The sequence below is a fragment of the Portunus trituberculatus genome, chromosome 8 (genome assembly GCF_017591435.1).
Source record: "Portunus trituberculatus isolate SZX2019 chromosome 8, ASM1759143v1, whole genome shotgun sequence".
NCBI classification, from domain to species: domain Eukaryota; kingdom Metazoa; phylum Arthropoda; class Malacostraca; order Decapoda; family Portunidae; genus Portunus; species Portunus trituberculatus.
Genome location: NC_059262.1, coordinates 6,592,573 through 6,619,000, shown reverse-complemented (window position 1 = coordinate 6,619,000; position 26,428 = coordinate 6,592,573). Strand labels below are relative to the sequence as shown.

At 41.2% G+C, this 26,428-nt stretch overlaps 3 protein-coding genes across 3 annotated transcripts in view; 2 read left to right on the top strand and 1 right to left on the bottom strand.

Annotated features, from left to right (window-relative positions):
* The first annotated feature begins 2,185 nt into the window (after positions 1–2,185).
* Positions 2,186–6,531, top strand: LOC123501116 (testis-expressed protein 9-like). The gene is given in 8 exon segments (XM_045249706.1): positions 2,186–2,387; positions 3,123–3,247; positions 3,391–3,730; positions 3,732–3,801; positions 4,307–4,480; positions 5,594–5,728; positions 5,810–5,944; positions 6,216–6,531. Coding segments are annotated over 6 exon segments (753 nt in total). The 5' UTR covers positions 2,186–2,387; positions 3,123–3,247; positions 3,391–3,608; the 3' UTR covers positions 6,333–6,531.
* Positions 6,532–8,646: 2,115 nt separating this feature from the next.
* Positions 8,647–15,674, top strand: LOC123501115 (cilia- and flagella-associated protein 251-like). Its single transcript, XM_045249705.1, has 7 exons — positions 8,647–8,726; positions 11,905–12,029; positions 12,169–12,588; positions 13,094–13,267; positions 14,706–14,840; positions 14,926–15,059; positions 15,346–15,674. Exons 2-6 carry the CDS (start codon positions 11,913–11,915, stop codon positions 15,004–15,006), a joined length of 927 nt encoding a protein of 308 aa, XP_045105640.1. The 5' UTR covers positions 8,647–8,726; positions 11,905–11,912; the 3' UTR covers positions 15,007–15,059; positions 15,346–15,674.
* A 5,805-nt stretch (positions 15,675–21,479) lies between these two features.
* Positions 21,480–26,428, bottom strand: part of LOC123500084 (disheveled-associated activator of morphogenesis 2-like) — a 43,005-nt gene continuing 38,056 nt past the window's right edge. Inside the window, exon 23 of the mRNA XM_045248735.1 lies at positions 21,480–23,565. Within this exon, the coding sequence (XP_045104670.1) occupies positions 23,272–23,565 (294 nt within the window). The 3' untranslated portion in view covers positions 21,480–23,271. The remainder of the gene's footprint in view (positions 23,566–26,428) is intronic.

The following is a 26,428-nucleotide window of genomic DNA, read 5'->3' as shown; positions in this document are numbered from 1 at the left end:
GGCTTTGAAATTGTGTTTAAGCAAGTCGAAGTTCTAATACTTTATTTAGTATATTTTTTGAGCTATTTTTATTATTCCTTTTCTCGGCAATGTTTTTGTATTTTAGAAGTTAGTTTCGATTGATAACGAGTCAGAATTTTATAACATTCGTGTCCAGCTGCCTTTTGGGAATCCTCATTTTCAAAATGATTTGCGTAACGAATATATGTGACGTCATCAAGGGAGGGCCGACCCCCCAGCCCCAGCTGGACCCAGGCCGATACTTGGCTCCAGGCCCGAGGGGTGGGGTGTGGTGTGTGTGTGTGTGTGTGTGTGTGTGTGTGTGTGTGTGTGTGTGTGTGTGTGTGTGTGTGTGTGTGTGTGCCTTATCTTTCGTTATGAGGGAGCCCACCAGCTGGAACCACTGACACCCAGCTCCCAGCTGGAGGGTGTTGGAGGGGAAGGTGGCTGTGTGTGTGTGTGTGTGTGTGTGTCATTTTCTTTCATGGTACTTAGCGTGTGTGTGTGTGTGTGTGTGTGTGTGTGTGTGTGTCACTATGGTCGCCCGGTAGTCACCCAACCAGCCTTCCTCATTACGAAGCAAGCTCAGAGCTCATAGAGCGATCTTCGGATAGGACTGAGACTGTGTGTGTGTGTGTTGCCTTATCTTTCGTTATGGGGAGCCCACCAGCTGGAACCACTGACACCCAGCTCCCAGCTGGAGGGTGTTGGAGGGGAAGGTGGCTGTGTGTGTGTGTGTGTGTGTGTGTGTGTCCTTTCATGGTACTTAGCGTGTGTGTGTGTGTGTGTGTGTCACCCAGTGTGTGTTCCCATTACGGAGCAGCTCAGAGCTCATAGACCGATCTTCGGTGTGTGTGTGTGTGTGTGTGTGTGTGTGTGTGTGTGTGTGTGTGTGTGTGTGTGTGTGTGTGTGTGTGTGTGTGTGTGTGTGTGTGTGTGTGTGATTCACTATGGTCGCCCGGTAGTCACCCAGCCAGCCTTCCCATTACGGAACAAGCTCAGAGCACATAGACAGATCTTCGGATAGGACTCAACTGTGTGTGTGTGTGTGTGTGTGTGTATTTCACCGTTCTGTATACGTTTCATCTCTGGCGTCCCTCTTTATTATCCTAGTCTGTCAACACAAACTGCAAGTAATAGCGTATAGCGAAATGTGTCCTATTCTTAGCGCTTATTGAGCAAGGGGAAGCTATGATATGTAGGAAACACATAGCCCGGAGCAAAGCAAGGTGCCTCTATCGCCTCGCCTCGCCCGCCGTGTTAACCCCTGCAGTAACATGACGTGTTTTCATATTTATTCTGGCTATTACTCAATGATTTTATACAGCTTCACAAACTTATGTGGGGATTAAAATAGTGAAAACTGGCCATTAATCTCTGACACCGTAGACCCTTCTTATTGTAAGCAAAATCATCTAATCACACACAAACTATCGTAAAAATGCCACTTAAGGGATTAGACTCGACTCACTCAGACGCCCATAACTGAGTGCATGGCGGTAATTCAGTGCTGGAGATCTTAATGACAACAGTGCCCACAGAGATAGATTGAGAGTTTATGGACGACAACAGTAACAACACAGCGCCTTGTTTTCACCGACATGTTTCCACTTTCCATCGTCGTTCGTGGAGTGGCTGGCGAGAACAAATCAAGGTTCCTCGCAATTTTTTACCTTGATTTTTGGGTTTGATTAGGCGATTTTATTGACATTAGGAAGGGTCTATGGAGGTCAGAAGATTAATGGCTGGAGTCTTCACTATTTTAATCCCCCACATAAGTTTCTGAAGCTGTATAAAATCACCAAATAGCAGAATGCATAGGAAACGCGTCCTGGTACTGAAGGGGTTACGGCAACGCACACCCTAAATAGCTTTGATACTAGTTAACCCCAATGAATAAGTGTATGCAAGTCACTGTGTGTGCTTGAGATCTTACTGAAAACAATGCCTACACATCAAATTGTTTTCACCTATTACATATTTCCACTTGTATCGCTGCACGTGAATGGAATAGCTCTCTCTCTCTCTCTCTCTCTCTCTCTCTCTCTCTCTCTCTCTCTCTCTAATCCTAATTCAACATTCCTCTTAGCTCTTCACAACAGACAGATGAGTAAGTCGGAGTAATGAGTGGAGAGATTTGGTAAAGCTTCCAGATAGTAAGTGTGTGTGTGTGTGTGTGTGTGTGTGTTGGTTACCTGGGCAACGCTCCCCAGGTGAACCAAGCTACAGTGGTCGCCTCACTACCCACTCCTCCTCTAATTTAGCTCTCCCGTCTTGTCTCTACCTCACTCATAGTTCACTGGGGTCTCCGTGTCTCCCTGGCTGGCTGGCTGACGTGTTGCATTCTTGCCTTGCCTCTCCTCCCTCGCTCCAAGTGCCAAGTGAAGGTAATGTAATATCCCAAACTGTCTTAATCCCTTTTGTACCATGACACGTTTCCATATCCATTGTGCCTAACTATTTGACGACTTTATACAGCTTCTGAAACTCATGTGGGGGATTGAAATAGTGAAGACTGTGGCCATCAAAATTCTGAACGCCTTAGACCCTTCCTAATATGAATAAAATGGTCTAATCGTACACAAATCTCGAGGTAAAAATGCGTCCCATTACTGAATGAAAAAATAGGTGGTGTTGAAATATCTCGCTTCATTATTAGTATTAGCTAATTGTTGTTATTGTTTTTGTTATATATTCTTGTTGTTTTCTTCTTATTCTCGTTCTTATTATTATTGCATGTTGGTTAATAGTAGTAGTAAGAATAGGAATATGAAGAAAGAATAAGAAGGAGAAGGACAAGAACAGTGGTAGTGACCTAACTGATGACTAAACAGCAAAAAAACAAACATCAATAGTAGTAGTAGTAGTAGCAGTAATAGTAGTAGTGGAAGAAGTAGTAACAGTAGTAGTAGTAGTAGTGGAGAAAGTAGTAACAGTAATAGTAGCAGTAGTAGTTGTAGTTTTAGCAGTAGTAGTAGTAAAAGTTGAAGAAGTAGTAGCAGTAATAGTAGTAGTAGTGGAAGAAGTAGTAACAGTAATAGTAGTAGTAGTAATAGTAGTAGTAGTAGTAGTAGTAGCAGGCTAGCAGCAGCAGCAGGTCTATAAAATGGGACATATTGCAGTTTGGACCATGCTGGGTAGACCGGAGGCTGTCCCGGGGCCCTTCACCTTCCCTGAGGACCAAATACTGAGGCTGGACCGAGAACTGGACCAGCGGATGACAAACCTTCTCCAGCCCAGACCCAAGGTAGAGAGAGAGAGAGAGAGAGAGAGAGAGAGAGAGAGAGAGAGAGAGAGAGAGAGACCTTTAACTAAATCTAACCTAACCTTATACAAACAAACAACAATAACAATAACATGACCTACTTTGACCTGACCTTCCCTCACCAGATGACAGGTCAGAGGTCACCCCACAGCATGACCCATAGGCCAGCACATCACCCTGCCAAGCCTCACCCTGCTGGTCACATATTTGCCTTGAGAAATGGCTATATAGAGAATTGGGATGGTGGTGGTGGTGGTGGTGGTGGTGGTGAAAGAAGAGAGGAGGAGGAAAAATACAATAAAGAGAAGAAAACACAAAGGAAGACAAGAAAAATGGAAAGCAAATGAGGGAAATGGGAAAGGATGAAAGAAAGGAAGGGAATGATAAGGAGAAAGAAGAAGAAGAGGAGGAGGAGGAAGATTACAATATATTTGATGAATTTCTCGACTCCTCCACACGTCAGCCTTCAACTCTCCGGCAAGGTCGAGGCACTGACCCATGCACTTCACCTGGCCAGAGAGGAGTGCCGGCAGATGGTAAGCCAGTGCCAATCTTACTATACTTTCTTACATTTTGGCATCTTGTTTTATACTCTCAAACATTTCGCTGGTTCACATCTACTGTATTCTAAAGGCTTTATTTGAAGCTAGTGGGTGTTTTCAAGGTTGGTTTTATGGTTCTAGTGGCAGATTAACAAGATTTCTACCTTGTTAAGAATTTTTAAAGGTGTTTTTATGGTTCTAGTGACAGATTAACAAGATTTCTACATTGTTAGCTTGTTTTCAAGTGTTTTTTATTGTTCCAGTGACAGATTAACAAGATTTCTACATTGATAATAGGAGAAACACTCTTGAAAACTCACCTAATAATCTCTTTAGCCTTTAAAAAGTCTTTGCAAAAGTTACACAGATTTCCAACAATATCTTCAGTCATTCCAGTGACAGATTAACAAGAGTCCCACACCATTATCTCTCCTAGAAACCTTTAAACACTGAAAACACACTCACTCTTCTATTTACTAACCTGCTCTTCTCCCACCAGGCAAGCAGTAAGAGAGAGGCAAGTAGGGCAGTGCAGGCAGCTGAGAGGGAGTGCAGAGCTATGGCGAAGCAAACACAAGGACTGAAGCAAGACTCGACAAGGCTGCAGAAGACAAACACTGACTTAAAACTGAGAGTGAAGGAGCTGGAACAAGAGTGTCAAGCCCTGCGTAAGGTGGGGGAGGCTCTGGGGGTGTTGGGGAGGGCTGTTGGGGTGATTGTGGGAGGTAGGAGGTAGGGTGACATGAGTATGTGTTGTATTATGAGTGAGAAAAATCAGGAGAGAATGATGTGGTGTGGGGTGAACAGAGAGAGAGAGAGAGAGAGAAACAGGGTAGGGGATGGTCTCATCGTGAAGAGGGGTGAGAGAGAACAGAAAGAGAGGAATGAGAGAGGGTAGGAACAGTCTCAGAAGGGGCAGGGTTGGGCCACCCTGCTGTGGAAATACAAAGACACACACAAGAGGAAGCTGGCCAAGAACAAAGGAAAGTAAATAAATAAATGTCACTTGATTGCCAGTTCCCCTACAGAGTTAGCCAAAACATCCTGGACAAATGTACACACACACACACACACACACACACACACACACACACACACACACACACAATATCATAGGAAGTTTAACAGTATCACAGCACTGACTTCATCACTGTGCAAGGCTTTCTTCCTCTCACTCCCATTGTTCAACTCTCCAATGCAAGAGTTAACCAGTATTCTCAATCATTCACCACTATTCTGTCACCTCCCCAATGCAGGAAAAATTCTCAATCATTCACCACTCTTCTGTCTACCTCTCTAATGCAAGAGTTAACCAGTATTCTCAATCGTTCACCACTATTCTGTCCACCTCTCCAATGCAGGAGTTTACCAGTACTCTTAATCATTCACCACTATTCTGTCTACCTCTCTAATGCAAGAGTTAACCAGTATTCTCAATCATTCACACCTTTCTCTGGTAAACTCTGGAACTCCCTGCCTGCTTCTGTATTTCCACCTTCCTATGACTTGACTTCTTTTAAGAGGGAAGTTTAATTCAAGACATTTGTTCCTCATTTCTGAATAACTCATGATCATTAATGAGTTAAGGAAACTAGCAACCCAGTGGACCTTTTTATTTTATTTTTTATACCTTTGGCCAGTTTTCTCTCCTACATAAAGAAAAAAAAAATCCTTTTATAAGATTATGTGACTGATAATTTTTGTCAATTGAGGCGGTAAAAAATAAATTACTAAAAGGTCAAAAGAACCCCAAAAGACAGTGAATAAGTGACCTTTACACCTACAGGAGGCATCAGAGATGAGGCAGAGGGAAGCCTGTAGGGGCGCTGGACACACTAGCCTCCAGGGGCAGCTCACACGGGCCAGGGCGGAGAACACAAGCTTGAAGGACCAGATGGTTACCTCAAGGGCACTTCATAAGGTAAAAACTCCTACTACTACTACTGCTGTTACTACTGCTGCTGCTACTTCTGCTACTACTAATTATTCTTCCCCAATGCAGGAGGAGGTGGAGGGGCTGAGGAGGAAATTAAGGGACGGGGAAGAAAAGAGGAAAGATTTGGAGAGAGATCGGAGAGAAATGAAAGTCCTGACGAAGAAACAGGAGAGATTGATTGAGATTCTTCACCAGCAGAAGGTAAGAGAGAAAGAAAGAGAGAGAGAGAGAAAATAAAAGGAATGGAAAGAGAGAGAGAGAGAGAGAGAGAGAAAGAGAGAGAGAGAGAGAGAGAAAGGAAGATAAAGTGAAAGGAATGAAAAATAATGAAAAAGAGAGAGAGAGAGAGAGAGAGAGAGAGAGAGAGAGAGAGAGAGAGAGAGAGAGAGAGAGAGAGAGAGAGAGAGAGAGAGAGAGAGAGAGAGAGACTTAACCTAGCCTAACCTAACCTAACCTAACCTTACCCCCACAGAACCACCTGGCAGCTGCAAAAGCAACAGCAGGACTAGAGCAAAAATTCTTGTCTCTCATCGCACCCCTCCAACAACCATCCCCAAACCCCCAAAAACGCCCCCAAACATTAACCTAACCTAATTCTCTTCAAAAAACCCTTAATTTGATCTCTATTTCCTTCTTAAACCTCAAAATCTTTCTTATATCGAATCTTCAATTTTTTTTTCTTGTATTTAAGCTTCTAATTCTGTATCATTAAATTCTCAAAGCTGTGTTTCTTACTAAATGCTGTGATATAATTTTGCTATGTTTTTTTTGTACTGTCGGTTTATATTCTTTGTGTAAATAAAGTGATTTTGTACGAGTTTTGTGTTTACAGTAGATTTTGTTCCTACGTGTGTGTGTGTGTGTGTCTTTATTTCACCGTTCTGTATACGTTTAATCTCTGGCGTCCCTCTTTATTATCCTAGTCTGTCAACAAAAACTGCAAGTAATAGCGTATAGCGAAATGTGTCCTATTCTTAGCGCTTATTGAGCAAGAGGAAGCTATGGTATGTAGGAAACACATAGCCATGAGCAAAGCAAGGTGCCTCTATCGCCTCGGCTCGCCCCGCCCCGCCCCCGACCCTTCCTAATGTAAGCAAAATCATCTAATCGCACACAAACTATCGTAAAAATGCCACTTAAGGGATTAGACTCGACTCACTCAGACACCCATAACTAAGTGCATGGCGGTAATTCAGTGCTGGAGATCTTAAAGACAACAGTGCCCACAGAGATAGATTGAGAGTTTATGGACGACAACAGTAAGAACACAGCGCCTTGTTTTCACATGGCATGTTTCCACTTTCCATCGTCGATCGTGGAGTGGCTGGCAAGAACAAGCAAGGTTTCTCGCAATTGTTTTACCTTGATTTTTGGGTTTGATTAGGCGATTTGATTGACATTAGGAAGGGTCTATGGAGGTCAGAAGATTAATGGCCAGAGTCTTCACTATTTTAATCCCCCACATAAGTTTCCGAAGTTGTATAAAATCACCAAATAGCAAAATGCATAGAGAAACGCGTCCTGGTACTGAAGGGGTTACGGCAACGCACATCCTAAATAGCTTTGATACTAGTTAACGCCTATGAATAAGTGTATGCAAGTCACTGTGTGTGCTTGAGATCTTACTGAAAACAATGCCTACACCAAATTATTTTCACCTATTACATATTTCCACTTGTATCGCTGCATGAATATATCTCTCTCTCTCTCTCTCTCTATATATATATATTCAACATTCCTCTTAGCTCTTCACAACAGACAGATGAGTAAGTCGGAGTAATGAGTGGAGAGATTTGGTAAAGCTTCAGATAGTAAGTGTGTGTGTGTGTGTGTGTGTGTTGGTTACCTGGGCAACGCTCCCCAGGTGAACCAAGCTACAGTGGTCGCCTCACTACCCACTCCACTAGTTTAGCTCTCCCGTCTCGTCTCTACCTCACTCATAGTTCACTGGGGTCTCCGTGTCTCCCTGGCTGGCTGGCTGACGTGTTGCGTTCTTGCCTTGCCTCTCCTCCCTCGCTCCAAGTGCCAAGTGAAGGTAATGTAATATCCCAAACTGTCTTAATCCCTTCTGTACCATGACGCGTTTCCATATCCATTGTGCTAACTATTTGACGACTTTATACAGCTTCAGAAACTCATGTGGGGGATTAAAATAGTGAAAACTGTGGCCATTAAAATTCTGAACGCCTTAGACCTTTCCTAATCTCTCTCTCTCTCTCTCTCTCTCTCTCTCTCTCTCTCTCTCTCTCTCTCTCTCTCTCTCTCTCTCACACACACACACACACACACACACACACACACAGCAGTTAACTATTGGTGTGTAATAATCTTGTTCAGTTCTTGAGAAACGCTTAAAGGCACTAATGAATCTCTTTGCCGTAGTTTCTGGGCTGAGAGCTTACAAACTGTTACTCCGGGATACAAGCTTTCCAGGCTCACACAGCAATCCATGGCTGGAAAAAATATTAGGTGGAATGGAGACTGAGACTAAAGAATAAAGAATAAATAGGCGAGTGTCTCAGCTGATGGGTACTGAGCGGAGGGAGCGGCGCGAGAGATAGATAGAGAGGGTTGGAGGAGGGTGGAGGCAGAGATATATATGAAGAACATGGGGGAGGGGACGGAGTCGGGGACAGACTGGAAGGTGGAGTGTGGAATGGATAGCAGACAAGCTGATACGTCAGAGGCACCTGTAGCTAAAGACAACTAGATACCACTTAAAAAAGAATGGCAGATGTCACATTTGTTTGAAATACTGGTAGGAAAACTGCTTCGTGAAATAGGAAGCCGATATACATACATACATGCATACCGTACATACATACATAAATATATACACACATTAGTATATTTTTAAGATTGTTGCCAAACGCCTCCGCTCATAGAGGTCGGAACCCATAGAGGCGTAGTCAGCCCGGTGGCCGGCCAATTTACCGTGAGCCGCGCTACACTTGGCAGGACAAGGCGCTGGCCGTGAGGGACGGTGAGTGGTGATGAAGATACCGATAATAGTGATATCTATAGTAGCGAAGAGAATATTGTGTGTGTAGCCTGTCAGTAATCAGAGGTTAACTATTTAAACATGGTTGAGGACACAAAGTGGACAGTGGAGTGTGGGTGCCTGCTGGTGACAGGGATAGCCGCCGCCGAGCAGTCTTTGGCTAACGTAAGTAATATATTGGTGTAACTCATCATTTCACGGTGGTGCCATGTCATAACCTAACGTTGGTAACCTCCAGGACAACATATCAGTGAACTAACACCTGCACATACTTATAAAACCAAATAATTCAAATCTTGAAAACGTAAACAAACCGATCCCCTGACCCGCCGCCTCTCTCTCAGCCATTATCTGCCTCATCTCTCACTCATTACAGGCCAGACAGGTCACAAAGTGGAGCCATAGGCCTAATCTTTCATGTCAGTTGTTGAGATATATCCGCAATTACCTGATTTGTGTGCTATGGAGGCTCAGTGAGAAGAAGCGGGCCTACCCATGACGTCACGAGCCCCAGGCTGTGACGTCATCACCAGCTCCCGCCCAAAATGCCGGTCCCAGATGCTCGACTTCCACTATTATTTATATTTGTCTCAGTTCATTTATTTCGAGTCACAAGTGCCTTTTAAGGGTTTCTAATGATAGTTCGCAGTGTTTTACGTGTCTTCCATGCTTGAGTTGAGTGAAGTACGGTGATGTAGAGGGTGTTTATGACTTGAATGGGAGGGCCAAAATACGCTAAAATTTTTACCTCCGCTATCTGTGATTTTTTATTTGAGGTTGTAGCGAAGTGTTTGTGTTTTCAAAAGATGGTTTATCATGAGAAAAGTGTGCAAGGCTCCTGAGAAGTTAAAGATGTGGACTTTAAGAATGATATGTAGTCCTGTTAATATTGTAAACAACGTCATTTTTAAATATTATTTTTCTAATAGGGCGAGTTGCCAGGTTTTGATATATCGAAATGATAGTCATAATTTTTGAAAAACGTTATCGATTCAGTTGAATGAAATTGGTGGGCTTTGAAATTGTGTTTAAGCAAGTCGAAGTTCTAATACTTTATTTAGTATATTTTTGAGCTATTTTTATTATTCCTTTTCTCGGCAATGTTTTTGTATTTTAGAAGTTAGTTTCGATTGATAACGAGTCAGAATTTTTATAACATTCGTGTCCAGCTGCCTTTTTGGGAATCCTCATTTTCAAAATGATTTGCGTAACGTATATATGTGACGTCATCAAGGAGGGCCGACCCCACCCCGGCTGGACCCAGGCCGATACCTGGCTCCAGGCCCGAGGGTGTGGGGTGGGTGGTGTGTGTGTGTGTGTGTGTGTGTGTGTGTGTGTGTGTGTGTGTGTGTGTGTGTGTGTGTGTTGCCTTATCTTTCGTTATGAGGGAGCCCACCAGCTGGAACCACTGACACCCAGCTCCCAGCTGGAGGGTGTTGGATGGGAGGTGGCTGTGTGTGTGTGTGTGTGTGTGTGTGTGTGTGTCCTTTTCTTTCATGGTACTTAGTGTGTGTGTGTGTGTGTGTGTGTGTGTGTGTGTGTGTGTGTGTGTGTGTGTGTAATTCACTATAGCGGAAGTCACCCCGCCAGCCTTCCCCATTACGGATCAAGCTTAGAGCTCATAGAACGATCTTCGGAACGGACTTAGACTGTGTGTGTGTGTGTGTGTGTGTGTATTTCACCGTTCTGTATACCTTTCATCTCTGGCGTCCCTCTTTATTATCCTAGTCTGTCAACACAAACTGCAAGTAATAGCGTATAGCGAAATGTGTCCTATTCTTAGCGCTTATTGAGCAAGGGGAAGCTATGATATGTAGGAAACACATAGCCCGGAGCAACGCAAGGTGCCTCTATCGCCTCGCCTCACCCCGCCGTGTTAACCCCTGCAGTAACATGACGTGTTTTCATATTTATTCTGGCTATTACTCAGTGATTTTATACAGCTTCACAAACTTATGTGGGGATTAAAATAGTGAAAACTGGTCATTAATCTCTAACCACCACAGACCATTCCTAATGTAAGCAAAACCATCTAATCACACACAAACTATCGTAAAAATGACACTTAAGGGACTAGACTCGACTCACTTTGACACTCATAACTGAGTGCATGGCGGTAATTCAGTGCTGGAGAGATTTGGTAAAGCTTCCAGATAGTAAGTACGTGTGTGTGTGTGTGTGTTGGTTACCTGGGCAACGCTCCCCAGGTGAACCAAGTTACTGTGGTCGCCTCACTACTCACTCCTCCACTAATTTAGCTCTCCCGTCTCGTCTCTACCTCACTCATAGTTCACTGAGGTCTTCGTGTCTCCCTGGCTGGCTGGCTGACGTGTTGCATTCTTGCCTTGCCTCTCCTCCCTCGCTCCAAGTGCCAAGTGAAGGTAATGTAATATCCCAAACTGTCTTAATCCCTTCTGTACCATGACGCGTTTCCATATCCATTGTGCCTAACTATTTGACGACTTTATACAGCTTCTGAAACTCATGTGGGGGATTGAAATAGTGAAGACTGTGGCCATCAAAATTCTGAACGCCTTAGACCCTTCCTAATATGAATAAAATGGTCTAATCGTACACAAATCTCTAGGTAAAAATGCGTCCCAGTACTGAATGAAAAATAGGTGGTGTTGAAATATCTCGCTTCATTATTAGTATTAGCTAATTGTTGTTATTGTTTTTGTTATATATTCTTGTTGTTTTCTTCTTATTCTCGTTCTTATTATTATTGCATGTTGGTTAATAGTAGTAGTAAGAATAGGAATATGAAGAAAGAATAAGAAGGAGAAGGACAAGAACAGTGGTAGTGACCTAACTGATGATTAAACAGCAAAAAAAAAAAAAACATCAATAGTAGTAGTAGTAGTAGCAGTAATAGTAGTAGTGGAAGAAGTAGTAGCAGTAGTAGTAGTAGTAGTGGAGAAAGTAGTAACAGTAATAGTAGTAGTAATACTAGCAGTAGTAGTAGTAGTTGTAGTAGTAGTAGTAGTAGTAGTAGTAGTAGTAGTAGTAGTAGTAGTAGTAGTAGTAAAAGTTGAAGAAGTAGAAGCAGTAATAGTAATAATAGTAGTAGTGGAAGAAGTAGTAACAGTAATAGTAGTAGTAATAGTAGTAGTAGCAGGCTAGCAGCAGCAGCAGGTCTATAAAATGGGACATATTGCAGTTTGGACCATGCTGGGTGGACCGGAGGCTGTCCCGGGGCCCTTCACCTTCCCTGAGGACCAAATACTGAGGCTGGACCGAGAACTGGACCAGCGGATGACCAACCTTCTCCAGCCCAGACCCAAGGTAGAGAGAGAGAGAGAGAGAGAGAGAGAGAGAGAGAGAGAGAGAGAGAGAGACCTTTAACTAAATCTAACCTAACCTTATACAAACAAACAACAATAACAATAACATGACCTACTTTGACCTGACCTTCCCTCACCAGATGACAGGTCAGAGGTCACCCCACAGCATGACCCATAGGCCAGCACATCACCCTGCCAAGCCTCACCCTGCTGGTCACATATTTGCCTTGAGAAATGGCTATATAGAGAATTGGGATGGTGGTGGTGGTGGTGGTGGTGATGGTGGTGAAAGAAGAGAGGAGGAGGAAAAATACAATAAAAGAGAAGAAAACACAAAGGAAGACAAGGAAAATGGAAAGCAAATGAGGGAAATGGGAAAGGATGAAAGAAAGGAAGGGAATGATAAGGAGAAAGAAGAAGAAGAGGAGGAGGAGGAAGATTACAATATATTTGATGAATTTCTCGACTCCTCCACACGTTCGTGCCTTCATCAACTCTCCGGCAAGGTCGAGGCACTGACCCATGCACTTCACCTGGCCAGAGAGGAGTGCCGGCAGATGGTAAGCAAGTGCCAATCTTACTATACTTTCTTACATTTTGCCATCTTGTTTTATACTCTCAAACATTTCGCTGGTTCACATCTACTGTATTCTAAAGGCTTTATTTGAAGCTACTGGGTGTTTTCAAGGCTGTTTTTATGGTTCTAGTGACAGATTAACAAGATTTCTACCTTGTTAAGAATTTTTAAAGGTGTTTTTATGGTTCTAGTGACAGATTAACAAGATTTCTACATTGTTAGCTTGTTTTCAAGTGTTTTTTATTGTTCCAGTGACAGATTAACAAGATTTCTACATTGATAATAGAAGAAACACTCTTGAAAACTCACCTAATAATATCTTTAGCCTTTAAAAAGTCTTTGCAAAAGTTACACAGATTTCTAACAATATCTTCAGTCATTCCAGTGACAGATTAACAAGAGTCCCACACCATTATCTCTCCTAGAAACCTTTAAACGCTGAAAACACACTCACTCTTCTACTTACTAACCTGCTCTTCTCCCACCAGGCAAGCAGTAAGAGAGAGGCAAATAGGGCAGTGCAGGCAGCTGAGAGGGAGTGCAGAGCTATGGCGAAGCAAACACAAGGACTGAAGCAAGACTCGACAAGGCTGCAGAAGACAAACACTGACTTAAAACTGAGAGTAAAGGAGCTGGAACAAGAGTGTCAAGCCTTGCGTAAGGTGGGGGAGGCTCTGGGGGTGTTGGGAGGGCTGTTGGGGGATTGTGGGAGGTAGGAGGTAGGGTGACATGAGTGTGTGTTGTATTATGAGTGAGAAAAATCAGGAGAGAATGATGTGGTGTGGGGTGAACCAGAGAGAGAGAGAGAGAGAGAGAAACAGGGTAGGGGATGGTCTCATCGTGAAGGGGCAGGGGTGATGGGCCTGTGCTGTGGGGCCTTGCTGTGGTGGCAGGGTAGGGAACAGTCTCATTGTGAAGGGGCAGGAATGGGCCAGTCTGTGCTGTGGGGCCTTGCTGTGGTAGCAGGGTAGGGAACAGTCTCATTTTGAAGGGGCAGGGTTGGGCCAATCTGTGCTGTGGGGCCCTGCTGTGGAAATACCCTGCATATAACCAGCCAACCCCTTCACAATCCAACTATACCCTGCCTTCAACTTCACTGACCCTGCCACATCACCTCATTAACTTCACCAAGCCTTTATTTAACACAAGAGGGGAAGCTGGCCAAGAACAAAGGAAAGTAAATAAATAAAATGTCTACTTGATTGCCAGTTCCCCTACAGAGTTAGCCAAAACATCCCGGACAAATGTCTTGAATCCTTAATCCCTTCAGTATCATGACATGTTTTCATATTTATTGAAGTTACTATGAGGCGATTTTACACAACTTCAGAAACTCATGTGGGGATTAAAATAGTGAGGATCCTGGCCCATTAACCTTCTGACCTCCATAGACCCTTGGTAGTGCAAGTAAAATGGTCTAATCATACTCAAAACTCATGGTAAAAATGTGTCCCAGTACTGAAGGCTAACAAATAAAGCTTAATATCATAGGAAGTTTAACCCTTTCAGTATCACAGCACTGACTTCATCATTGTGCAAGGCTTTCTTCTTCCTCTCACTCCCATTGTTCAACTCTCCAATGCAAGAGTTAACCAGTATTCTCAATCATTCACCACTATTCTGTCCACCTCTCCAATGCAGGAGTTAACCAGTACTCTCAATCATTCACCACTATTCTGTCTACCTCTCTAATGCAAGAGTTAACCAGTATTCTGTCCACCTCTCCAATGCAAGAGTTAACCAGTATTCTCAATCATTCACACCTTTCTCTGGCACACTCTGGAACTCCCTGCCTGCTTCTGTATTTCCACCTTCCTATGACTTGATTTCTTTTAAGAGGGAATTTTTAATTAAAGACATTTGTTCCTCATTTCTGAATAACTCATGATCTTTAATGAGTTAAGGGAACTAGCAACCCAGTGGACCTTTTTATTTTATTTTTATACCTTTGGCCAGCTTTCTCTCCTACATAAAGAAAAAAAAATTCCTTTTACAAGATTGTGACTGATAATTTTTGTCAATTGAGGTGGTAAAAAATAAATTACTAAAAGGTCAAAAGAACCCCAAAAGACAGTGAATAAGTGACCTTTACACCTACAGGAGGCATCAGAGATGAGGCAGAGGGAAGCCTGTAGGGGCGCTGGACACACTAGCCTCCAGGGGCAGCTCACACGGGCCAGGGCGGAGAACACAAGCTTGAAGGACCAGATGGTTACCTCAAGGGCACTTCATAAGGTAAAAACTCCTACTACTACTGCTGCTGTTACTTCTACTGCTGCTGCTACTTCTACTGCTACTACTTTATTCTTCCCCAATGCAGGAGGAGGTGGAGGGGCTGAGGAGGAAATTAAGGGACGGGAAGAAAAGAGGAAAGATTTGGAGAGAGATCGGAGAGAAATGAAAGTCCTGACGAAGAAACAGGAGAGATTGATTGAGATTCTTCACCAGCAGAAGGTAAGAGAGAAAGAAAGAGAGAGAGAGAGAGAGAGAGAGAAAATAAAAGGAATGGAAAGAGAGAGAGAAAGAGACGTAAAAGAAAGAAAGAAAGAGAGAAAGAGAAAGGAAGATAAAGTGAAAGGAATGAAAAATAATGAAAAAGAGAGAGAGAGAGAGAGAGAGAGAGAGAGAGAGAGAGAGAGAGAGAGAGAGAGAGAGAGAGAGAGAGAGAGAGAGAGAGAGAGAGAGAGAGAGAGACTTAACCTAGCCTAACCTAACCTAACCTAACCTTACCCCCCAACAGATCCACCTGGCAGCAGCAAAAGCAACAACAGGACTAGAGCAAAAATTCTTGTCTCTCATCGCACCCCTCCAACAACCACCCCCCAAAACCCCCCCAAACATTAACCTAACCTTATTCTCGTCAAAAAAACCCTTAATTTGATCTCTATTTTCTTTTAAACCTCAAAATATATATTTAATCTTCAATTTTTTTTTCTTGTATTTAAGGTTCTAATTCTGTATCATTAAATTCTCAAAGCTGTGTTTCTGACTAAATGCTGTGATATAAATTTGCTGTGTTTTTTTGTACTGTCGGTTTATATTCTTCGTGTAAATAAAGTGTTTTTGTACAAGTTTTGTGTTTACAGTGTAGATTTTGTTCCTACGTGTGTGTGTGTGTGTGTGTGTGTGTGTGTGTTTCTGTCTATCCTCTTTATAACTTTCATATTTCTCTACCTCCTTTCTCTCACACACACACACACACACACGATCAAAATAAATATAAAATTGTATAAAAATAAACTCTAATCGTACAGTACTGCAAACACACACACACACACACACACACACACATGAACACACAAACACAGATTTACAACATTTATTGGGCATTATAGCATTGATAATTCCATATATATAAAACGACATACATACATACAAAATCATACAGAAACACATACAAATACTATATGACCACTCACTCGGGGGCGAATCGGGGCGGGGCGGGGTGGGGCAAGGCGGGTGAGAACCAGCGGAGTGCCCCGGGAACCATCAAGACAAGGGGTCACCGTACGGGGCCGGAATATATCGGAGAAAGACATTTTTTTTATTTTTTATTTTTTTATGTTGAGGGAAAATTTGTTTAACGGCAAAAAAAAAAAAAAAAAATAAATAAATAAATAAAAAAATAAATGATTTATTAGAGTAAAAAACAAAGGAGTCCACTGTGGTGCCGGTTCCCAGAGAGGTTGGTAAATAAATCACCTTTCATATTTATTTATTTTTTTTGATGGGGAGAAAAGAATGACAAAGGAGAGGGAGAGAGAGAGAGAGAATGGATAAAGAAGGGAAGAGGCACAAGGATTGGAAAAATGAGTCATCTGTATTTTAATTATTTTTTGATAAAGTGGAAAGAATGAAAGAGAGAGAGAGAGAGAGAGAGAGAGAGATGAGAGAATTGAAAAAGAAAGGAAGAGAGTAAGGAGAAAGATACATAGAGATAAGAAGGTTAAGAAAAGCTCAAATTAAGCTCAATTTAAGGTCAAAGGTCAACAGATTAATGGTTCCAAGGATTAATGGTAAAAATAATGGGGTTTAATTAAGGATCATGACTCTGTGTGTGTGTGTGTGTGTGTGTGTGTTAGGGAATATTTAGTTAAGAGTGTATTAAGAAGAAATTAGGAATGCATAGTGTGTATATTAATGTTTTTCTTTTTCCTTCTCTTCATCTCTCCTCTTCGCATGTCTAAATTATTTCAACTTGTCTCTCTTCACGTCTCTCTTTATTTTTCTCTACAGTTTTCTTTTTTTTTCATTTTTTCTTTTTATTCTGCAGTCTTGTTCTATTTTTACTTTTTCTCCTTTCCTAAGGTTTTTTTTTTTTTTTCCTTCTCTTCATCTCTCTTCATATGTCTTAATTATTTCAACTTTGTCTCTCTTCGCTTCTCTTTTTATATTTCTCTCTACAATCTTCCTTTATCTTCATTTTCTCTTTTTCTTGTTACTTCACAGTCTTCTCATTTCTTCTCTTTCTCAATTTTTTTTTCCTCCTCTCTCCTCTTCATATGTCTAAAATAATTCAACTTTCTCTCTCTTCACTTCTCTTTTTATATTTCTCCACACAGTCTTATCTCTTCACTTTCTCTCTTTTCCATCTTATTTTCTTCCTCTCTCCTCTTCACTTGTCCAAAATATCTTAACCTCACCTTTCTATCTCTTCACCACACAATCTCGTCTCTCCACTTTCTCTCATTCTCTCTTTTCCAACAATCTTTTCCTCCTCATCTCCTTTCCATCTCTTGTTCACCACACAATCTTATCTCTCCACTTATTCTCCTTTTCAACAGTGAGACGCCAGCTGTCCATTTCGCCCTCCTCACCTCAGTTCTCTACAATTTTGCCTTCTTCCTTACTTAGTCAATTCCACCTAGCACTTGACAAGCACAGGTGATGATCAAACTCTCTCCAAAACTCACTCCAACTCACTCACACAGGGAGAGCATTCAAGGATTCACATTTCAACACACAACTGCAATGTTTTCCTTTGTTTCTGAGATGCTAAACAGAGACAGCTAAGTTTCAAGCCCTTATTCTGCTCAGTTTAAGCTTGCCACATAAAGACAGCTTAGTTTCCAGTGCTTATTCTGCTCAGTTTAAGCTTGCCACATAAAGACAGCTTAGTTTCCAGCTCAAATTCTCTTCAGTTGATCTCTTTTTCACCACACACAAGGGGAAATAGTTGAAGATTCTTGGGTTCTGCCACAGGAGGAAGGGATGTGTGTGTGTGTGTGTGTGTGTGTGTGTGTGTGTGTGTGTGTGTGTGTGTGTGTGTGTGTGTGTGTGTGTGTTGGCCTCATAGACAGATATAGTGGTGTCTTATCCGAGTTGCCTTGTTAGGAAATAAATAGACAAATAGATAGATTGATAGATAAAATAGATTAATATACATGTTATCTAATTTAGTTCTGTGAAGTGTTAGCCTGATAGATAGATAGACAAAATGTTCTCTTATCTGATCTGTGGTGTGTGAGATAGCCAGCCTTATAGATAGATAGAGAGAGAGAGAGAGATAGATAAATAACATGTCTTGTCTGTAGGTTTGCCAGCCTGATAAGGATAGGTTAGATAGATAGATAAACTTGTAAATAGGAATGATTAGCAAAATACTTATGAAGAGGAGGAGGAGGAGGAGGAGGAGGAGGAGGAGGCGGTAGTACAAGAATTTCTATATCTTGAGAGAGAGAAAGAGAAAGAGAGAGAGAGAGAGACTGAACAATAACAACATCATTCCAAACCTTATGAAAAGCAACAAAAACATCAGCAACAAGGGCAAGAACGCACCAACATGAAGCGAAAAACAAAAAATCTAAAACAATAATTTTTCCTCTTTCCTCTCAACAATCTTCACTCTTACCAATCTTAGTGACAAGAGAAGGGATTAAAAAGCATTATATAAGCACAATATTCCCAGATCAGCCTTAAAACTCTTAGTAAAAAGGATATATAGATACAATGTTGCCAAATCAGCCTTAAAACTCTTGCCACATTGATAGAGAACCCTTGATATCTTCTGCCAGTCACCATTCATAGGTCTGTGTTAAAAAATGCTCTGTTCTCTCAGCATGACTAATTTTTAAGGCTGCAGAGATGATTAGCAGGGTTTTCAAGAGTGTTTCTACAGTTGATGATGTAGAAATCTTGTTACTCTGCCTCTAGAACCATAAAAACATGCTTAAAAAGGCTTTGCTGTCTCATTATGACTGTTTCCAAGGCCACAGAGATGACTAGCAGGGTTTTCAAGAGTGTTTCTACAGTTGATGATGTAGAAATCTTGTCACTCTGCCTCTAGAACCATAAAAACACCCTAAAAAGCTTCTGTAAACTTAAATAAAGCCTTTTTAAATAGTACAGGTGAAACGCAGAGGTGTTTAAAAATACAAGCCTCAGTCTTATGAACAGCAGCACTGAAGGGGGGCAATGTAACGTCAAATTGAGCACTTTTAAACCTTGACAGCACTGTGAAAAAGTAAAGTAGACACAAAATATAATACTTTTTAAACTTTACACCAGTTAGAACTTTAGATTAACTTAAAATAATGACTTTTCAAAACTTTCCAGCACCGAGGAAGGTGAAACTAACCCATATGGAGAACTTTACAAACTCTACAGCGCTCAAAATCACGAAATAGACACAAATATAACTTTTCTTCAACTTTACAGCAGTTAAAACTTTTGATTAACTTAAACTAATGACTTTATAAAACTTTACAGCACTGGAAACACAAAACAAGAAGAAATTGAAGGCTTTTTAAAACTACAGCATCAAAAATATAAAATAAATCCAAATACGACTTTTTTTTCAACTTTACACCAATTAAAACTTTAGATTGAGTGAAGTTAATGATTTTTTAAACTTTACAGCCTTGAATAAGATAAACTAACCCAAACTGAGCACTTTACAAACTCTACAGCACTCAAAAATACAAAATAAACACAAATACAAGATCTTTTTTCAATTTTGCACCACTCGAACATATGGAAATGACTTTAAAAATTACCTTCGAAATTTAATACCACTTTTAAAACGAAAAACTTAAAACGAACCATTTTTAGAACAGCCCCAAAATTTGTACAGCTTATTCTTTTAGCAAGGAATGATCACTGACAGAATGACAAGACAGACAGGCAGATAGACAGACAGACAGGAAAACGCTTGACAAGAGAGACAGGAGAACGTTTGACAAGACAGACAGACAGGCAGACAGACAAACAGTGATAAGGGAACGCTAAGTCACAAGGGCAAAGCTGATGGTATATCATACAAAACACACCAAATTTTGACATATTACCTAAAAAAAATGGTTTATTTATTTATTTGTTGAGAAATTTGGTAAACGTGATTTTTTTAATGAAAGTTTGTGTTTTTGGGAGAATTGTGGCTGGAAAGTTCATAAGTTTAAGGAAGATTAGCCAAGAGAATTTAGACATTTTTTTTTTAATGATTGTGGGTATAGAAAGTTTAAATTAAGTTCACGGAGCATTTGCTAAGAGAAAGACCTTTTTTTTTTTTTAAGTATGTGGCTTTATAAAGTTTATTTGATTTAAAGCAGAAATTACCAAGAGAAATTAAGACATGTTTTTGAGAGAAAGTTCAGTTTTTGAATTTGTGGCTATAGAAAGTTCATTTGATTATGTTTATAGAGCATTTGTAAAGAGATATTGACATGTTTTTGAGAGAAAGTTCAGTTTTTAATTTGTGGCTATAGGAAGTTCATTTGATTGAGTTTAGTGAGCATTTGCAAAGGGAAAATTAGACATGTTTTTGAGAGAAAGTTTAAAAGTCTGTATTTTTTGAGAATTGTGTCTAAAAAAGTATAGGAAGAGAATAATGTTTCCCTTAATTTAGGTTACGTTAGATATATATATGTCTGTACATACGTCTGTCTGTCTGTATGTATGTATGTATGGAATCAGAAAAAAGACAAGAGACTAATATTTCTTTTAATTTGGGTTAGGTTAGGTTCGGTTAGGTTAGATGTCTGTGTGTATGTATGTATGAAAGCAGAGAAAGAGAAGAGGGAAGGATTTAAATATATTAGTATTGTACATATATATTTATAAAAGATTGAAAATACCTTAGCTGTGTAGAAATGTGATTAACTTTGGTGGAGAGAGGAGGAGGAGGAGGAGGAGGAGGAGGAGGAGGAGGAGGAGGAGGAGGAGGAGGAGGAGGAGGACTAAGAAAACTGGCTTGAGAGAGAGAGAGAGAGAGAGAGAGAGAGAGAGAGAGAGAGAGAGAGAGAGAGAGAGAGAGAGAGAGAGAGAGAGAGAGAGAGAGAGAGAGAGAGAGAGAGAGAGAGAGAGAGAGAGAGAGAGAGAGAGAGAGAGAAAGTCAATAATACCAGAAAAAAAATTAATCTTCCCTGTTTTAGAGCCAAAATTTCAACTTTATAACAATGAATAGTGTTAGTCAGTCAGTCAGTCAGTCAGTCAGTCAGTCAGTCAGCCAGCCCAGTCCATCCCAGCCCTCGAGAAGCCCCTGTGGTCTAGAGTGAGGTGTCTTAGGGTGTGTCAAAGTGTACTAGGGTGTATCAAGGGTATGTCAGGGTGTGTGTAGGGGGGGGGGAAGGAGAGATAGGGGGGATACAAGAGTGACATAGACACATTGATGATACAAAGCTATAAAAAATATCACAGAACTTCAGAAATACTGCGCGTGGTTTTGGGCAATAGAAAACGGAGAACGGGGGACTTTTTACAGATTAGGTTAGGTTAGGTTAGGTTAGGTTTGCGGCACGACTTGTAGAACGGAAAAATTGCACTAGAAATAATAATAATACTAAATTTGCTTATTTCTTAGTGATACATGTACAAGATCGACTTAATCTTACGCCAAACTTAACTTAAAATTCATGATAATTTATTTTGTTCTATTCATTTATTTATCTATTTTTTTTTTAGGGTATTTTCGCAACGTGCCGTGCGAGGGATTACGACACTTAAAGTCCTATTAGCCTAAGGTTCAATTTTGTCCTAATGCTTATCTAATCCATATCAACAATATAAATTCATCTTTTTTGTTTTATATTTCATTAAATTTTTTGTATAAACATCATCGGTTTAATAAAAAAAACCTACTTTCGTTTTTTTTTCTTAACTTATACATAAAAAAGTCACAATTTCTTTTCCTTCCTTTTTTTTTTTTTTTTCATTCCTCTCGTAACTTTATGATATACAAAATGAAAAAATAGATGAACTGTCACTGCCGAGGGTGCTATAATTATATGTGTGTGTGTGTGTGTGTGTGTGTGAAAATATTTGGTCGTTAAGTAGTTTAGTTATCATCATTTTGTTTGTGGTGGTAGTGGTGGTGGTGGTGGTATTTGTCAAGCCACCACCATTTTTACCTTAGAAATTATCCCTGTAACCCTTCTCTCTCTCTCTCTCTCTCTCTCAAACAAATTACCTTCTCTCCGAACCTTCTCCTCCTCCCCACCACACACCAATCTGGCCACAGGGAAGGACAGACCAAGGATACAAGTGGACATTAGAAAGCTCATATCTTCAAACACTTAACTCTCCACAATTCTCAAAGATTCACTGTGTTCTAATGACTTTCTCTTGTTGATGCAGTTGTGTTGATGTGTATGTGCTGTATAGATGCCCTTAAGAATCTGTGTATCTTTAAATGTGTAGTGTTGTATGAACAATTTTAGTAATTTGTGTATTTTTAACTGTATCTTTAGAGTATTGAGATTTGTGGAGGTGAGACGCAACTGTGTTTAAGAATAAGATAGCTGCAGACCCCACATCACTTTCCTCATCACTGGGACGCATTTTTACAAGTTTTGGCTGTGATTACATGACTTTATGTACATTAACAAGGGTCCATGGGGCTCAGAAGATTAATGGCTAGAGTCCTCACTAGTTTAAACCCCCATATAAGTTTCTGAAGCTGTTTAAAATTGCCAAACAGTAAGCTGAATAATGGAAATGCGTCCTGGTAGTGAAGGGGTGGTGGCAGTGTTGGAGGCAGCAAAGCATGAGTGAGTGAGTGGTCCCAGGAAGTTATTCAGTGCTTCAGCTTGTTGGAGGTTACTTGTTCTGGCCTTGAGCAGCAACGGAAAGGCAGTTCTTGGTTACACGAGCACCTGTAGTGTGTGTGTGTGTGTGTGTGTGTGTGTGTGTGTGTGTGTGTGTGTGTGTGTGTGTGTGTGTGTGTGTGTGTGTGTGTGTGTGTGTGTGTGTGTGTGTGTGTGTGTGTGTGTGTGTGTGCTGTGTTTTGTTTGATGCTAGCAAGACTTAATAAATGAGGTGTCTGAAGTGTTTCACCTCATCTCACCTCATCTCACACACACACACACACACACACACTTCAGGGGACTATAAATGCACAGAAATAAGATTTACAATGTTCTTCTTTTGTGACATGAACGACAGAGAGACAAACACAGAACATTCTATCTCAGCCATACAGACAGACAGCCAGCCAGCCAGCCAGCCAGACACCCAGCCAGTTAGCCAGCCAGTCAGTTAGCCAGCCAGCCAGCCAGCAAGCCAGCCAGTTAGCCAGCCATCCAGACACCAGGTTAGACTATGAAAATGTCCACAGATGAGCAGAAAACACCAAATCTTGTCCCTGTGGCGTTGAGTGGCTGACATGATAGGCAGTGTGAGTGTGTGTACCTGTGGCGCTAAATTGAGACAAGTGTGAAAAGTGTGACAGTGTTTATGCATACTTGTGAGAGCCGGTCACCCTCTCCCTCTCCCTCTCCCTTGAACCTGCGGCAAATGAGTGCTTCTTCTTCCGCCTCATTTTGTCGATGTCCTTTCCAAACACGTCGCCGGAACGCAGCGCCGAGATTAAGTCGTCGAAGTCGTTCTCATTCTCATTCTCCCCGCCGGAGCTGCTGTCCCCGGCCGCCCCCTGAAGGCAGCCTCCCCCCGCCCCACCTGGCCCCGCTCCAGCCCCTGCGCGTGTCGACCTCTCCCTGGCTCGCCTCTCCCGCTCCACCTCGCGGCGCTGGGGGTCAGAATGGCAGGTCAGGATTGGGTCACGATTAGGGTCATATTTAAGGTCATTCTATGCTATTCAAGGTCACCACTGGCACCAAATGAGGTCACTGTTTGTCACTCTGCTAAAGGAAATTGATGATTGGTCAGTTTTTTTTTTTTTGTACTTATTTTAACGACCTCAAATTTCTCGTAGTGTTTGCTGTGTTAACTTGCCTTAAATTTCAGCCTATGGTATTTATATGAGCACATTCAGGAACACTTCTCTCTCACCTCCACCACTTTCAAAGAACTCTGATTGAAGCTACACAGGTTTACAAAGGTGTTTCTTCATGTTTCTAGTGACAGATTAACAAGATTTCTGCATTATTGACAAGAGAAACACCCTTGAAAACTCGGTTAAGCATCTCTGTGGCCTTGAAAAATAGCCTTAGTGAAATGACATGGGTTCTAAAGTGTTTTTCATGTTTCTAGTGACAGATTAACAAGATTTTTGCACTATTAACAAGAAAAACACCCTTGAAAAACCTGTCTAGTCATCTCTGTGGCCTTGGAAAGTAGTTGCAGTGAGGAAGCAGTTTCTGAACAGCTTTGGGTGAGCAAAAAAGGGTGAATATACATGATGCTGCCACCACACACACACACACACACACACACAAGACACTGGTAACCTCAGACATCCAGTTAAAAGTACTGACATAATAGGGATTGAAATGTGACTAAATGACTTACAAGATAATATAAGAGTTGTGAATAGGAACACTTAGTAATCTTGTCACATTGAAAGCCAAGTGAACAAGTGACAAGAAAACAATTGTTGGCATTATTGAATTGAAAAAGTACAGAGAGAATAGATACTGAAATGTGACTGGATGAATTAAAAGAAATAAGAGTTGTAAATAGGAACAGTTAGTAATCTTGTCAAATTTAACCCCTTCAGCACTGGGACACATTTTTACCTTGAGTTTTGAGTGTGATTAGACCATTTTATTGACATTAGAAAGGGTCTACTGGAGGTCAGAAGATTAATGGGTACAGTCTTCACTATTTTAACCCCTTCAGTACTGGAACGCATCTTTACTATGAGTTTTGAGTGTGATCAGACCATTTTATTGACATTATAAAGGGTCTATGGAGGTCAGAAGATTAATGGGCACAGTCTTCACTATTTTAACCATTTTTACCTTGAGTTTTGTGTGAGATTAGACCATTTTATTGACATTAGGAAGGGTCTATGGAGGTCAGAAGATTAATGGCCAGAGTCTTCACTATTTTAATCCCCCACATAAGTTTCTGAAGCTGTATAAAATCACCAAATAGTCACCAAAATATGAAAAAGTGTCCTGGTACTGAAGGGATTAAAGACAGACTGAAAATGTTAGCAAAATGAAGTTAGGAAGCAATAAATCTTAATTTTAATGTATTTGTGAAGTTAGTAATAATAAATCTTGACTTAGCTGTAAATATGAACTTAGAAGTCTTGGTATATTTAAACATGAAATGAAAAATGGCAGCAAAATAAAAGAAATGGATAGGAAAATGAAAAAAAAAAGGGATATTAAGTGATAAAGTAAATATAACAATGAGAAAAGAATTAAAGGAAGCAAAATGATTACGAAAATAAATAAATGAACAAGAAAACCACAAAAATAGCTAAAAATTGAAATGAAAAGTGGTAAGTGGCAACATCAACAAACACCACACTTAGAAAACAACAACAACAATAATAACAATGATAAAAAACATTGGTGCATATTAGAAAGTGGTGCTCAAAAACACACTTAAAAATTAACTTAACCACAAAACAAGTGCAGGTGAAAAAAAAAAAATAGACAATTACCTGGAAAAAATGAATTAGTCAAATATTAAATGCCCAAAACACCTTTAAAGAACATTACCTGTTAATAAACCACCACCACCACCACCACCACCACCACCATGCACATAGCCACTAAACAAACATGCAAAACAGACAAACAAACACACACAAAGCACATAGATAAGGTCAGGTAAGGTCAGATCAGGGTCAAATAAGGTCACACTGAACAGAGAACCAATAGGAAGGTCAGAAAAACATTAGGGAAGGTCAGAGGAGGTGAAGAAAAGGTCAACAGTCGAAAAGGTAAAAAAAAAAAAAAAAGGTCGGGGAAGGTCAGGATGGGAGGAAGTGAGCTGGTTGATGCTTACACACACACACACACACACACACACACACACACACACACACACACACACACACACACACACACACACACACACACACACACAGCTTCAATTGTTAGTACCCTTCACCAGTACCCGAATATTTACATAGCTGGAGGAGGAGGAGGAGGAGGAGGAGGAGGAGGAGGAGGAGGAGGAGGAGGAGGAGGAGGAGGAGGAGGAGGAGGAGGAGGAGGAGGAGGAGGAGGAGGAGGAGGAGGAGGACAGACATAGAGACAGAAAAAAGAGAAAGTGAGATAATAAAGATAAGATAAGAGAGAGAGAGAGAGAGAGAGAGAGAGAGAGAGAGAGAGAGAGAGAGAGAGAGAGAGAGAGAGAGAGAGAGAGAGAGAGAGAGAGAGAGAGAGAGAGAGAGAGAGAGAGAGAGAGAGAGAAGCAGATTAGTGTTGGCAAGTACTGGTGGGCAGGACAGAGGGTCACCTGTATATATCAAGGCCGGAACACTAACACAGGTACTGGTGGTGGGGGGGGAAGGACGACCCCCCTTAGTGCCACAGAGCAAAGACATCACGCTCATACCAGCTTGTTGGTAACGAGCGACGCTTGTAACGCTGCAACACACACAGGGCGACACATAGAGCAGGCTGGGGCGACACACACACACACACACACACACACACACACACACACACACACACACACACACATAG

Coding starts and splice junctions, on each gene's coding strand:
- LOC123501115 (XM_045249705.1), top strand. CDS start 11,913: ATGCTGGGTGGACCGGAGGCTGTCCCGGGGCCCTTCACCTTCCCTGAG. Junction 12,030..12,168: donor TTCTCCAGCCCAGACCCAAG/GTAGAGAGAGAG, acceptor TTCCCTCACCAG/ATGACAGGTCAGAGGTCACC. Junction 14,841..14,925: donor CCTCAAGGGCACTTCATAAG/GTAAAAACTCCT, acceptor TCCCCAATGCAG/GAGGAGGTGGAGGGGCTGAG.